This window comes from Passer montanus, unplaced genomic scaffold (assembly GCF_014805655.1).
Source record: "Passer montanus isolate IOZ18808 unplaced genomic scaffold, ASM1480565v1 scaffold4, whole genome shotgun sequence".
NCBI lineage: Eukaryota > Metazoa > Chordata > Aves > Passeriformes > Passeridae > Passer > Passer montanus.
The window spans coordinates 1,082,837-1,098,746 of NW_024368818.1; the positions used below are offsets into that span (position 1 = coordinate 1,082,837).

A 15,910-nucleotide genomic window follows, 5' to 3' on the forward strand; every position below is an offset into this window, starting at 1 on the left:
CAGACACATGTGTGGCATGGGACATTCTTGGTAATTCCATACACTAGCTGCAAGCCAAGCTCTGTAACTGGCTCTTCGCCCTTCCACTGCTTAAAAAACAAATACAAAAAGAAAAGAAATGAAGGGAAGTGGCTTCTTTACGAAAAGTTGGATGGACATAATCAATTGCTGCTCATTTTACAAGAAGTTTAAGCAGTGGTCTCCTGATACATTTTGATAGATGATAGAGGAAAAACTATTAACAGCTTTCAAATATTAATCAAAATTCCCAGCTTGCTAGAAAGAGGACTTTACATTCAAAATAAATCACAAAGATCATACTCTCAATTTTTACTGTAAGAATGGAAAAGATTAATTTTTAGATCACAGCAGCACACACAATTTGAGGAAAAACACTGGCTGAAACTGCTTTGTTTCTGTGTTCATTAAAATAAAAACCCTGTTAACATAACTGAATTTGCAAACACCAAATTCCATTCATATTTTTAAAATCCTCCATGTAATGTAGTCTCTAGTCTAGTTGCTCCTGCGAGAACAAAACAGTTTTGCAGGAAAATGATGAAATTTGTGACTTATTTTGATTTTCCAAATCCCAGTTATTTCTCTATTGAGTATTTCTCTATGCTGATCAGACATCTTGCCAAATTATTTTTGTGAAGAGTAAATATTCACATTTATTTTAATAAAATGCAAATTACTGCATTATCTAATTTCTCTATAAATTCTGTCTTTGAAAATAAAAAAGGGATAGAGTTTTATGAAGGCCTAACACAAAAGAAATATTTGTACTCATTTCTTCATGTAGCTTGCGCTTGCTCAGCATTAGCAGTAATGATGATACCAGTTGACAGGAAAGGAACTAAACAAATCAAATGAAAGTCAGTTTAGAAAAAGAACATGGCTTTCAAGATAATGACAAGTCAAAATAATGACTTTCAAGCTATTGACATTGAAAACATTTTTCTTTTTATAAATTAAATTAAAAACCATCCCAAATCTTTTGAAACGAGATTTATGACCTACATTCAAATAAAACTGGTGTAGCTTTTTCTGTATCTTTCTGAGCAAAATAGCATCAAAATTCCCCAGAATTCAAATACTTACATATAGTAAGAACATCTACCAAGCACATCACTTTTTTTTCAGAATCATGAAAATCAAGCCATACAGTAACAAAAACTGTTTGAGAAGATGTGAGTGCAACCTACAGCTCCTAACAATACAGTGAGCTGAACCTTCTGTTTTCTTTACCTTTGAAAGTGTAGATTAATAAATTAATTAATACCTGCTTCCACACACAGTTGCAATGGCTTTGAAACACCCAGAGGCAAGCTGGTATGATCCTGTGTAACATCGATCTATAGCCCAGTTGAAGAGATTGATTTGATCAGGATTCAGTTCTAGCAACAGGACTACAACTTCACAGCCAAGCTGGTGAACCTGAGCAAACATCAAAACATGATTGGTGGGGTCAGATATGTTGATTCTCTAAAATCCTCAGAGTGACACAGGCAAAACAGGGCAAAAATGGAAAACTCAAGTATGTAAGAAGAAATCAGAACATTTGTAATTAATTTATTTTAGGCATATCAGAGTTGGAATGCGACTCAGGTTTTAACACTCATCACTTGAAAAAATGGTATGTACAAAGACTACATAAATGAAATAAATTTTCCAAAAGTGGGCACAACAACAAAAAAAGCACAAAATCTGGTGAAAATCTAAGATACTTGATAAATGTTCTTGGGCAACTTCCTTTTATATCAATTAACTGACTTGTTAACTATTTCCTAATTCATGTGAATTTCACAGAGCGACAAACTTTCATGTTTATCCTTCTTTTGACTACCACAGAGGCAAGGCAGACAAAGAAAAATACCTTTTACAAGATTGAAAACTTGCATGTTTAATCCAAGTACATGAAGCAATCTAATGACTCTCCCTACAGACTGTGAATCCCATAATCCTGGTACCACCACTGCTACAAACACATCACAACTAAAGAACTTCTTGTTCTTTTAGTACATGGTAGTGCTGGCACACCAAACACCAATGCCTATTAATATTCTGTCACCAAATGTAGGTGACTGCTTGTAGAGACTGCATATCATTTGCATATATCTTTATAGCTCTGTTCCTACCAATATTCCAAAATTCCATGTAATTTCTGAAGGATTTTCTCTGCAGCTATTCATTCTTTCTTTAAATTGTTCAACCTTTTTTTTTTCCTAATCAATTACCATTCCCACAGCCTCAATCCTCACATCACATGCATTTATTTACATTATGCTATTTACCTTAGCTTAGCAGAGTTATGTGTGCTGGTATGAGAGATTTAGGGAGAACTGCAGGACAAAGTGCAAGATACCAAGAGGGAAAGATTATTGTCTCACTCTTTCCACTTGATATAAATCACCAGGGTACTCCTCCTCAATCAAAGAGGCAGTCCAATAAGCTACCAACACAGAACTATGACCACGTAGGTACAAAGTTGAAGCCCATCTTCACAGATATGGAAAATGGCAAGAATAATCCATTACACGTTCTTTAAGAAGAAAGAAAACACTTTACAAACTCTTTACTCACTCAGTACAGTGAGTAACTGCTCATCAGTGTGGCATTTTGGTCAGTACTTACACGTAAGTCTTGACAAGCCAGAATGTTATCAAGCCATTTGTAAAGATATCCATCGGGGGAAAGACCAACATTATCAAACACAGGTCCACAGCAGAGCACAGCTGACATGGCCTGGAAACACATGGAACTTCAGTCACACAAAAAGTAACACAATTAACCTTTCAGAATTATTTCAGTCCAGGCTTAACAGGACTGCCACTTGCTTTCTGTTTGGAGGGAGCTATGGTGAAAATAGTAACAGCTGACTGACTGGTAAAATTCAATAATTTTGCTATAGATTTTACTGGATTCCAGATCACTACATTTTGGGAGGAGTACTATCTTCAAGATACATTTTGTCATTTTACCCAGTATTCACAAATCAAGCTACAAAAACAAAATACACTCAGATGTTTCAATAGTACGTTACTGCAAAAATTAAAACTGTCTTAAAGCAAGCGGTGCAGCTTATGTAAGTACATAAGCTATTACTCTCCCAGCTTACTCATGCAGGGGAGTTGCAACCAGTTTTGCCACAGAAGTACATTATTACTGAGCATGTCTCCAGGCAAGTGTGGGAGGCATTCCCGAGTTGTACATTGGTACAGATTCAGTATCCTGAGGTACTGCATCTGAACTACACCTAACTTCAGAGCCTAAGAGCTCCTTGCTCAATCTGCTAACCCATTAATCAACAGCTAAGTAAAATTTCAAAATGCACTATGGTTTTAAAAATAATTAGCCTTGCAAAGTGTCAACAAAGAAAAAACAATTTAACTTCAGTGCTATATTCTACGATACCACTGTACATTTGTATATGAGCATACAAGTTTGCATCAAGTATGCCAATTCAAATTTCTTTGAAGTAAAAGGAAATAGACCCCACAACAACTTGTATTTTCACTGAAAAATTGCTGTTACTGGTTGGTATAGTGAAACTTTAGTACCTTCAATGCACAATACTGGTATCTTGTAATCTGGTGATTTCTGTCACTGTAACGGTCCAGTGGTGTGAACATAATACTGAAAGGTCCTGCCCACTGACTGAATAAGATGAACAGGTGATGCCTCAAGCTCTGCTGAGGGAAGAGAAATCTCCTGTGGTGAACTAAGTGAACAGAAATAGAAGTAGTTGTGATTTGTTAATATTAAATACACATTCATGTGGCACGATGATAACATGATTTTCAAATTTCTACAAAAAGGGAGAGGTTTTTATATGCTCAGCATACACTTACTCCAAAGTATCTGAGCTCCTTAAAAAATTCTAACCAAGTGAGTAAGATACATATTATCTCTAAGAACCTTCAGTTCTGAATTAATGTGTAGTTACACAGACATGTACATCTGACTACAGAAAAGCATTTAAGAATCTAATTATAAAATCAGGGGTTTTCACTGCCTCTTGCATTCCTTTCATGGCAAATATTTACTTGTTTTTTTCCAATTCTTTAAATTTGAGCCTAAACAATACATGTGTCTTACTATAATACAGTAATAGGTAGGGACAATAAATAAAAGAAACTTGATGGCTCTTTGTTTATGAGAAATATGTGGTATATATATTCTGAACAGATGAATTACTTGAGCAAATGAAAAAAAAAAGCCTCTTGCATTCCTTTCATGGCAAATATTTACTTGTTTTTTTCCAATTCTTTAAATTTGAGCCTAAACAATACATGTGTCTTACTCTAATACAGTAATAGGTAGGGACAATAAATAAAAGAAACTTGATGGGTCTTTGTTTATGACAAATATATGGTATATATATTCTGAACAGATTAATTACCTGAGCAAATGAAAAAAAGCCTCAGACGTCATCTTCCAGTAATTACATTCAAGCCTTTAAAGCAGAGGCCTTTTTTTTTTTTGTTTGTTTTTTGCTAATGTAATTATATTTCTGAAGTGATATTGCAATATATAAAAAGCATGAAATCAACTGGACAAATCTTTGTGATACAATTGGACTCAGGTAACATGGGATACTGTCTCAATTTTATTTTATTTTTCTCTAATGTAATTATGTTATATTTCTGAAGTGATATTGCAATATATAAAAAGCATGAAATCAACTGGACAAATCTTTGTGATACAATTGGACTCAGGTAACATGGGATACTGTCTCAACACCTTGGGCAAGTTTTTCACTGCATTTAATATTGCACATTGTCTGCATGTACTTGTATTTTTCAAGGCCTGTCTGAGTTTATGAAGAGTCTGGCAATCAAGTCAGATGGGAGAAAATAAGAAGAAGAAATCTGGAGTCCCTTGAGGTCACAGACAATTCTCTGCTAGGCTTTTAAAGAGATGATTTTCAGACATGACTATTACAAGCTTCATCAAGCTTTATTGGTATTTTTATTTCAATCTTAGTAGACTTCTGACCACCTTCTTTTTCTACATTCCACTTTACATTCATTATATGAAAATTCAAAAGCAGTGAAAAAAGCACAGACAAAAAAAAGAAACAAAAAATTACTTTTGCAATACTTATATTAAATGCATCATTTAGCTCCATACCTGGAACACACTGAATCAAGTTGGCAATCATTGCACTGAAATGTGCTCTCATATCCTTAAGAATCTCAACTTCTTTATCATTTTCAGCCTCCAAAAGCATGCGAGTCAGATCAACGTACTCTAAGAACAAGGCTCCAAGGGCTAGCGTATCTCTTTCTAAGGCTCCATTTGTACTAGCATAAAGGAAAGTTGCATATTAATATAGAATAACAGAGTTGTTATGCTACAGTTTTCTGCAAAAATACATGCAAATCTCTCCATATCTGATAGACCACACAATTCTTCAAAGAACATACTGACATAATCTCAGTGTGGCAAACACTGAAAATTGTTTCATGTAAAAAAAAAAATCAATATTTATGAAGAGTGATAGTCCTACCTGTCACTTATAACACCAGCATCAGCAAGGAGTTCAAAAATTCGCAGTAGCTGCAGTCTTAGCAGATCTCGTCGTTCTCGACGTTTCTTGTTCTTGGAATTTAAAATAACAACCATGTTTATATGCATAGGTCCACACATTAAAAACTAGTAGCTTCAGAAATGCCAGAATCACAGTGAGATTTAAGAGTTCCAGTTCAAGAATTTTCTCCACAAAGTAACCCAAGTACTTTTAGATATTGTGCTATATAGTTCTGCTTATACATCAACAAGGATCTGAACATGATAAATTTTTTGTCTTTGTAAGTATTCTTGAAAAAAATATTAACAACTGCCTTAGTAATTATTGAAAATGTGGAAATGAAATAATGAAATACTGGATAAAAATAGCTAATATTCAAGGTTCCTGTAGCAAAAACCCATGTTATCTTCAGGCAACAGGAATATTCATGTTAGTTGAATGTCATCTCGTTTGGGTGCTGGAGGAACTTATAGTATAGAACATATATCTACATCTAAGGAAGGTATCTCAGTGATTAGCCATTCCTGAACTTGGCAATGCTGCAGCACACCATCACTCACATTCAAGCGAGCTCCCAGCAGACACCGCTCCAGTCCAGTGCTGGGTGTGTTGACTGCAGGGGTTTTGCCCACAGTAATGTATCCCTCCCACAGAACAGGACTGCACGGTTGCTAACTGGCTCATTGTATCTCTGTCCTTTCTGACTTCTGTCTTTCCTGGAAAGACGTGAATGCAACAAGGCCTGCTCTTTGCTGAAAGGCTAAATTGACTAAAGGCTACATTGACTAAATTTACTATCTCCCCTAAGCAAGAAATAAATGAGAAGGTAAAAAAGCTGCTGTTGCACTCAAAGAAACAAGAAAAGCTCCGAGAAAATGCAGATTTTGCTCTTCAAAACTGAGCAATACTGAGATCAAAGGCTTATCATTTCTAGGACTCTGGCTCTGTCCATGGCCAGAGTGTGGCAGAATGTGTGGCAGAACAAAATGATGCTTTGTCTTGTATTCTGACCCAGAATTGGCAGAATTGCAGCATCCCAGCCAAAGCTTTTATTCCAATAATTATGCCATTTGACTTGTTCTATTCAGACCCCTGTTTTTCTCCTGCTACACCTTTAAGGCTTCAGGAGGCACATGTAGAGAAAAAAGCAGTTTTATTGTAACACAGTATTTTCCAGACACAGCTGCCTCCTGCAGCAGTGTCAGAGGTGACCTGGCAAGCTCTGTGCCAGCACCCACAGGGCGGATCTTGTGTAATGTCCATTTTGGTTTACCCCTGCAGCTCTTGGCCATGCTGGGAATTCTCTACCTAGTCACAGCATATGTTCAAGGACATTGTTTCTGGTGTGTTGGATACCTGCCTGCTGACATGGAGGCCTGCCATGATCCCTACAGCCACACCGCCCATATAGTCACTCCTGGGTTTCCAGGTGGCAGGAAGGTGTCCCATTTATTCATATCAGGAAAAATACAGGAATTAACATCACAATCTCTTGTTTTCATATTCCTCTACTGACAATTCCATGTGCTAAATTTGCTCTTGCTGCATGCAGTAAACTTCTGAATTCTTCCATTTCCTTTCCTGAGGGTATACTGGATATGTATGTCTCCAGAAAAGGCTTTTCAAGCTAAGTTGTCTTAAATGGCACACAGACGAAATGCAGAGGCAAGTGGCTGCACTTAGGTGTATCGATCCACTTCTGCCCAGTATCAACACCAGTGACCTTCACGTCAGTGACTAGGATGGAAGTCACAGGACAGAACTGAGGTGTGAAGCAATGCAGAATGGAAATGATTGTGGATGTTTACCAGACACAGAATTACTAAGAATTGTCCATAAGCTATCTCAGATTTCTATCTTAGAGACAGATAGAATGCTAGAAACTGAGTGAAGGAGGGAGAACTGAGGAGAACTTCAGTCCAGTACTGAAGCTCTCCCTATGGCTTTTCTGTTTAGCTGCACAGACACATCCTGTGATGAAGCTGCTTACTGAGGCTATAGATTTTACCACCAGAGGTTTTATTGAACACAGAATTCTCTCTTGTGTGGGTTGGAAGATCTGTTGGAACCCTTCCAGGACGACTTTCTCTTGTAACTAAAGAGAGTACTATAACGAAGGTGAAAACTCTGATGAATTTGTCAGTTAACTGAATGCATTTGGAATGAATTCTGTGCCATGTGATCCTGGATGACCCTGAGCAGGGAGGTTGGACCACTTCGCTCCTTTCCAGCCATTCTGGGATTTTGTCATTCCAAGAAGTTGAAATAGCTGACCCTGCCTGCCCTGAAAATAAAAGCAACATCTAAACACTGCTACAAAATGTGCTTGCAGCCCAGCTGTGTTAAAGCTTTTTTTTCCAGATACTTAAAGTGAATTTTCAATATATGCAAGTTCTGTATCAGGAGGTTGCATATTGGATGGGAAATCTTTCCTCAGAATGGAATTCTATATTATACATTTCAGAGCACTGATAGAATTTAAATTAAACTAGGTTTTAATGAAATTATTTTAGATTATGCAATTAATAAAATTCTTGTTGCAAACAGAATTAATTTGCTAGTTAGTACAAAAGAATGTATTTCAAACAGACAGAATTACAATTTTAAAAATAATTTTTCATAAAAACAATTTTTCATTTAAAAAAAACTAGTACATTTGACTTTTGAAACTAACCTCTGGTCTTCTTTCTAGGGCTTCTTTCATTAGTGGGTGGAGTTCTTCTACTAATTCCCTAAATTAAAAAAACATGAATACTTATAAACAAAATCTAAGGTCCTTTGAAAAGCAAAAATATTTTATCCAACATATAAAAATGAAGCTCTAAAGTGCAAATAAAATTTTAAATATGCATTTAAGTTACAACAAAAATAAAGTGCTTGTATTATAGGCAAATAACTGAGAATATGATAAGTGGAGAAGTACCTGAAAACAAGGGAATTTGTTCTTCCAAATCCTAATACAAGTGATTCTGTTATTTCTATGCTTTCAAGTCTCATCAAAGGAACTAGCTGCTTTAGTAAGACTCCAACAGATGGAGTTCCAATAGCCTAAAATACATTAAAATATTGTTGAATTTGTCAGGATATCAATATTAAGCAAACACAATCAATACATATTTTAAAAACATGCTGGAATGATTTTACTATTATGGATATCAATCCACCAGTCTAACTGGATGTCTGCTACCTGACAATCATCTCAATAACACCTAACAAGTAAATACATCTGGGAAATCTGTTTTAATACAGATTATTGTAATTTACTTTATTTGTTGCTTCATTAAAATATTCCAGAAATTGCATTTGTGGAGCTACTGCTCCTCTCAGGTTGCTACTACTTGAAAGTGTATTTTATATATTATTGCTTCTGACAGGCATATATCCAACAGGAATACAATCTGCATTCAGAAATCTGCTTTATTTCCCAGTGTTTTAAATTTACAAATTGGAGTAAATTCTCTACAAAGAAAGAAGGAGATGACAAACTAAAGTTAACTTCAAAACACATGTTCAGACCTTCTATATTTTGAATGCACACTGCCCAAAATGTAAAAAAAAAAGCCATATATTGAAAATAACATGGCTTTTGTCAAATATTTATCAACACATCATATCATAAAGATGTTTTAATTGTTAATTATGTGTGTTATGTAGTTTGCTTATATCAAAACATTCCCTGACTGAAATACTTTCATCAGGATAGGATTTTGCATGCAGATGCAGCTTAATATTCTCCTAAAGGAATAGTTTCCTTGTAACAGGCTGCATCACCTTATTATCGTAGTTCATGGTTCCATCAGGAGTGGTAGCCATGATCTCTGGTGTTGAAGCACGCAGGTGTCCTGGGCTCATAATGCTGGGCTTTGCTACTCCAAAACACAGAATAAGGTAGTTTCTCCACAAAGTGACATAGTTGTCTCCACTGCTTGCTGTACTTGTTTTCTTTGCATTAACAGGAATACTAGAATTCAAAAATTAATTATAATTCTTAAAAAGATCTTCCAGTCTTGATTGTAAGTACTAAAGTCTTACAGTATTTTAAAATATTTTAAGAGGGAATAAATCATGCTATGTATCTACCAGCTGCAGTTCAACATGACATGATACACAGGAAAAAATCAACGAAGGTAGAAAACATGAGTTTTCCACCTCACAAGTTGCAATTATGAAACTCAAATCTGCGTGGCACCAATTTCTGTGTGGCACCTTTCAGGATGTGTAGACTGATACTCAAACATGAGACCAAGAAAAGTTTATATTAAAATCACACAGCTTATACAAAAGAAAATTAAATGCAGGTTGCCACTTACTTTGGATCCACAAGAGGCATTATCAGCTGTAGCCTTGTGAAGGCGTATGGCCAAGCATAGCTGAGTGCTGTAGGACAGTGCTTTGGTAGATTCTCCTGCCTAAGAAAACTGAAAAGGCAGAGAACCCATGGGTCTTTAACAGACTGTGCAAAAATCCAGACATGGGAAGGACTTTTCACATCGTAATGGCTATTTACTAAGACAGCATTCCACTCCACCAGCCACTGCAAATCCACACTGTGTGTTAACGGGATTGTTGTCTATGGAGAGAAAAGATAAATTAACACTCCTTGCTGTGCTAGCCAGAAACCAGGCACAGAGGCAACACATTTGCTTTGCTTCATTATTAATGAACACAATGAAAGCACAAAATTCAAACCTTGGCCTCTTAAAACTGCAACACCCAAACCCAGGTGCTGCTATTTCAGACAAATTTCCTAATTCCTGTATTATGAAGTCAGAATGTCTCTTTCTTGCTCAGTTTCTGTTTCCAGATGCACAGAGGCCCAACCTCCCCACCAGTTTAATGTCCCCTTCTGTGCTGGTTTTGGCTGGGGTAGAGTTTATTTTCTTCACAGTGATTGGTATGGGGCTGTGTTTTGATTTGTGCTGAACACAGGGTTGATAATACAGAGATGTTTTTGTTTTTGCTGAGCAGGACATGCACAGAGCCAGGGCCTTTTCTGCTTCTTGCACTGCCACGCTGGTGAGGATGATGAGGGATCTTGGGAGGATGGGAGGAGACACAGCCAGGACAGGTGGCTCCACCTGACCAAAGGGAGATTCCAGACTGTGTGACACCATGCTCAGTGTATAAAGTGGGGAAGAAGAAGAAAGAGGGACGTTTGGAGTGAAGACATTTGCTTTCCCAAGTTACCGCTATATGTGATGGGGCCCTGCTCTCCTGGAGATGGCTGAACACCTTCCTGCCCATGGGAACTGGTGAATTAATTCCTTGTTTTGCTTTGCTTGTGTGCATGGCTTTTGCTTTCCCAGTTAAACTGTCTGTATCTCAAACCATGAGTTCTCCAGCTTTTACCCTTTGGGTGACACCATGCTCAGTGTATAAAGTGGGGAAGAAGAAGAAAGAGGGACGTTTGGAGTGAAGACATTTGCCTTCCCAAGTTACCGCTATATGTGATGGGGCCCTGCTCTCCTGGAGATGGCTGGACACCTTCCTGCCCATGGGAACTGGTGAATTAATTCCTTGTTTTGCTTTGCTTGTGTGCATGGCTTTTGCTTTCCCAGTTAAACTGTCTGTATCTCAAACCATGAGTTCTCCAGCTTTTCCCCTTCTGATTCTCTCCCCAGTCCCACTGGGGGAAAGTGAGTGAGCAGTGAGGCTTGACTACTGACTGGGGTGACTTTTTTAAGCACACAACATGTGGCTCAAATCCACAGCCCTGGAAAGGGAACTCAATGTGGACAGGACTATTTGGTGCTTTAAACTTAATCAAGCTGAAAAGTGCCCCAAACTGATTGATCCTGCCCTCTGGAAATGGGTCTTTCACTAATCATCCAGAACAGCATGCAAAATCAGTTGTCTTATGTATGAGTTCTTCTACTGACACTTTTTAATTTAAAATGCTCAATCTCTGCTTCCTCTGATGCAGGTCAGACACATCAGACTCCTGAGAGAGCAAAAGGAGAGATTCACCCCTGCTGTGAATTACTCTGGAGCTTATGCTCGGGGTGTGCAGGCAGGGCCACTTCCTGAGGACACAAGGGAGCTAAAGCTGATTCCCTTCTCAAACAGATGACAACACTGAGTGCCTCCAGCATTAGGGGGTGCTAGTGATAAGACTTTCTCAATTGTTATTTTTTCTGTATGGAGTATCTTCCATATCCATAGTGCAATTACTTTCATGGAACAGATTGTCTGGGACATTGTGGAGCCTTGGAGCTCTTGGGTAGATGGCTGGAGCCTTAAAGCTGTATGATTTATTTGATTTTTAGCAGTATTATTTTTGCATTTCATGTCTAATATTTGTTATGCAAACATAAGCAGTGACAGTAAAGTAGTACTTACTGAATCTGAAACAGCCACATGAATAAAGCTTTCAAGAATGGAAGAACTCAACTGATCCATGACATCAATCATAGGCCTGTCATCATCCTGAATAACACAGAGAATACAAGTTTACTGCTCTCCTGACCAAATTATCTTATGTTTCTTGGATATGCAACAGAAACAGCTAAAAATTACGACATGAATCTGAAGTAGCTAAAAATATTCATTGTTAACGATGGGTACATTTTGTCTTTTTCAAATTAATCTCAGAACTAAGTCCAAGCTGTGGTTTGAAATGAAGTTAATTTGTGGCTATAGCTCACTGCTTAGCGAACAAAAGCACATATCAGAAAATCCCAAATGACTTAGGATAGCTAGTATCAAAAGACTGAAAAGTTAGCTTACTGTTTATTGTAGCATTCCTTTGCCATGAAAACACATATTTGTGTTCTTAGGCATTTAGATGGCTCACTGAGCTGTGACCGCCAGTACACAACATGACTCTCCATATTTCTGTATCCATAAAAAAAGACTTAGAGGTCTTCACTATAGAAGGAAAATGTATGTGAATGATTTTAAAGGTGTCTTATGCTGTGGGTTTTTCACCCATCTCAGTAAGCTGAGATCAAATGCTTTTTTATAAACTAAGTGCATACCTTCTACACTGCAGCAATTACGTTAAAAGCAACTGTAATAGCAGTTTTGAGCTTTATCTTTGGGAAATTTTAACTCAAAAGTTCCAGAAGAGAAAAATCCTACCTCTGCCTGGCCAAGGGCCAAGAATAAAGAACGGATTTCTCGGAGGATTAGAACAGCCAGTTTCCGCGTCGCAACCTGGAAACTACACAGCAGAACCAGCGCAAATCCTTCGACTGCGTGCAGGACGTTGGAATAGGGGCTCCTTTCAGACTGCATCCTGTGGCTAGATCCGTTTGGTATCAACTGTAGAAAAGTGAAAAAGAGGGAAAATGGAGAGGTGATGTCTGCAAGCCAGGTCTTCAAGAAATATTCTATTAACCAGGACATAAAAAGAATCAAAATGCAAAGGCCATGCAGATGCTGGACTGGGAAATCTGACATACTATCTCAAACAATCAAATTTGGTTGCTTTTTTGTTCCACAAAAGCAATGCATGAGCAGAATCCTTTGAAAAAAAACTTTTCCTCTAATTTTCAATAAATCCACCCCCTTTTTTCCACCCTCCACTAAAAAATGCATGAATGAATCAGTCAGACAGTGAACACCACACTTTTTCTACTCCAGATAGCATGTCCTCAGGTCCTTCTTTGGTCTTGTAGCAGCCAGTACCTTAGGTAGGTGGCCTCTAGAACCCAACCCCACCAGTAAACTGTAACAATATTTAATGAAAAGTATGTGAGGACTCTCTTTTCTACATTTGTATGTACTCCTCTTATTACCTATTCATTAATGGTGCTCTATGATATAAAACACACATCTTGCTTGCCCAAAGGAAAACATACTCAGTGCGATTAGTTTAGGAGATAAGAAGCCTAAAAATCATTTCTCATAATGAAAATATCTGTGGGACAGTGCATATGGGAGAAGCAGGAGAAAAGCTGTTCAGTTCCCAGAAATGTTTGTAACACACGGAGACAGCAGGCTACAGTAAAAATCAGGTTGTTTGATGTTTCTGATTCAACCAAGGAAAAAGAAGATCCACTTCACTCTTCACAGCATTCCCACTAGCATTATCAATCTGTTTCAGCCCTGGGAAAATGTCCTTCTGCCACATCTACATACACATATTTCCCTTTATATGCTTTTGTTGATGTGCATATTTCAGTTCGACATGCATTCTCTTATGTTGCTCAACAACAACATCTGCTGTATTACACAAGGACATGGTTGTCCTCAAAAGACACGTGAACTAATTAACTAAAAAAAATTTTGCATAGTGGATTCTTCTCAGGTGAGTAAATACAAAATACACAAACCACAGCTGTATCAAGGAACATAATTTCTGCCTCCAATTAGTAAAAATGTTAGGACACAGATCTCTTGATTCCATACCTCTGCAGATCTGGTTTTGGCCTGCTCAGAAGCTTTTCCTGGAGTGTGTATTACAAGCTTCCATTGCGTAAGCAATTGTAGCAGCAACTTCAGTGAAGTATCAAGAAGGGTATGATGCATATCATTCACTTCACGTAGCAGAAAATTGGTGAAACCAAAGAGTACATCCTCCCGCCAGTCAACAAAGTCAACAAGTAGGCCCTGGAGAGAATTCTGTGCGATGTGTCGAAGTTCATCATCCATATGGATGGACAGCCTGTAAGTAAAAGTAAATGTCAGATAATAAAATATATGAGGAATGTTTATCATTACATGTAAGTGGTGGAAAATTCCCACTGACAATGGTGGATGATACTATCATGGTTTCATTATTGCTGACCACAATAAACATCCTTGACCTGTTTTCTATATTGTAATTCTTGCTACAGATGAAGTTATTAATGGATCAAAAAGAAGTATGTTCCCCTCCTAAAACAGGGTATCTCTAAAGTACATAATTTGGCAACTTTTCTCAAACTAAGTATATTTTTTATTTACTCATAACTCAATAACTTCCATGTAGGTATGATAATAAAAGGCTTACAAATAAATAAATAATTTCATAATTAATGTATTTATTTTTTAACATTAAATATAAAAATAAAAGAATCATAACAAGTCAGCTAACAGTTAAAACAAATCTTTAGCCAAGATGTAAATCACAATTAATGAAAGCAAATCTTCAAAAGAATTAAAATGAGGCATTTGCATTAAAAACTGCATGTTTTAAATAACTCAGGATGAGGACATGCAGAAAACAGCCTCGAGACTTTCTATACTTTTAGAAACACGCTGAACACCCTCAAAGTCCTTCTGAAAGACGGTGACATTTCAGACCCCATTTTCAAATTTTAATTTCTTCTTCATTTGTATCATGTTGAAGTCCTTCTCAACATAAAAAAAATATTTATACTTTCTTTTGACACAGAAATCATCAAACCACTTCTGTGTTAGAAGCTGGCAGAATAAAGTAAATTCAGATGAGTGTGTTCTGTAATTTTTGGTTCATTGCCTTTATGATGCATTTTGTTTTAATTACCCATGAGACTGTAATTTTCTGTTGTGTGTTAGAACTCATTTTCAAAGTATTTTATCTACATTTAATCTACACAGTTGAAAAGGAGGACTCATTATAATGAAATGGACAGAAAGCTAGGAGAAAAAACCCCAAAACAGCAAATGGAGTGGAACCAAAGTCCATTCAGTTGGAAGTGTATGATGAGATGTGGTTCATAAAAAATCTGGTTCATTATAGCTGCCTAATTTGGAGGCAGGGGACATGTTATTTAAGTGAAAAGAAAACAACTGCCATGAAAATTCATCCCTGGTGAGTATGACTCCAAAAATAACTGTTATGCTTTAATAGGCATGTGACTTTGTATATATATTTAGAAGCACAGTATTTTGTTGTGCTAAGAAACTATCATTTTTGTCTCCCTTTCGGAATGCCAAAACCAGATAAACAAGCAAAACCTTTTGAGACCACAATCAAGTCACCCATGAAATGACATTCACAATGACACAAAGCAATAACAGAGAAGAGGATACAAAAGACATCTCCTAAGCCCAAGTTACTGCCCAGTGGCACTATCTAATGAAATGAAATTTAAATTGAGCATAAGACTGCATCAACGTATTATCATTGTAGGACAGGCAGCACAGGAAACAAGCACAAGTTTGTTTGCACTTGAGTCAGTTAAATTTAAGAGCTGCTTGAGAATTTGTAATGAATGGTTGCAGTGGGCAGTGAAAGGGCAAAAGGTACAGTATATACTTGTCATCTGCTTCATGGTTTATAATTTGAATGCAGCTGTCCTGAAAAAAAAGGTCTAGCTGCTGACTTAGAGACTCCTTCTGAAAACCACCAAAAGACAGATCTGTTGTGAGCATGAAAAACTCAAACCAAACTGTGAATACAGGAACCAATTAACTTGAAGACGTAACTTTATCTCTTGTGAAAAGAAAATATTCAACAACTTTCCA

General features: G+C 37.1%; 1 protein-coding gene across 14 annotated transcripts in view; it reads right to left on the minus strand.

Moving 5' to 3' along the window:
* The window catches only part of FRY (FRY microtubule binding protein), a 227,915-nt gene that overhangs the window by 66,833 nt on the left and 145,172 nt on the right, over nucleotides 1-15,910 (minus strand). For all 14 annotated transcript variants that reach the window (XM_039718372.1, XM_039718370.1, XM_039718373.1 and 11 more), the window contains 12 exons: nucleotides 13,889-14,144; nucleotides 12,617-12,799; nucleotides 11,876-11,962; nucleotides 9,847-10,106; nucleotides 9,308-9,497; nucleotides 8,460-8,584; nucleotides 8,211-8,268; nucleotides 5,516-5,607; nucleotides 5,137-5,309; nucleotides 3,564-3,724; nucleotides 2,638-2,748; nucleotides 1,286-1,440 (listed from right to left, as the gene is read on the minus strand). In XM_039718372.1, the coding sequence (XP_039574306.1) occupies nucleotides 1,286-1,440; nucleotides 2,638-2,748; nucleotides 3,564-3,724; nucleotides 5,137-5,309; nucleotides 5,516-5,607; nucleotides 8,211-8,268; nucleotides 8,460-8,584; nucleotides 9,308-9,497; nucleotides 9,847-10,106; nucleotides 11,876-11,962; nucleotides 12,617-12,799; nucleotides 13,889-14,144 (1,851 nt within the window). The remainder of the gene's footprint in view (nucleotides 1-1,285; nucleotides 1,441-2,637; nucleotides 2,749-3,563; nucleotides 3,725-5,136; nucleotides 5,310-5,515; nucleotides 5,608-8,210; nucleotides 8,269-8,459; nucleotides 8,585-9,307; nucleotides 9,498-9,846; nucleotides 10,107-11,875; nucleotides 11,963-12,616; nucleotides 12,800-13,888; nucleotides 14,145-15,910) is intronic.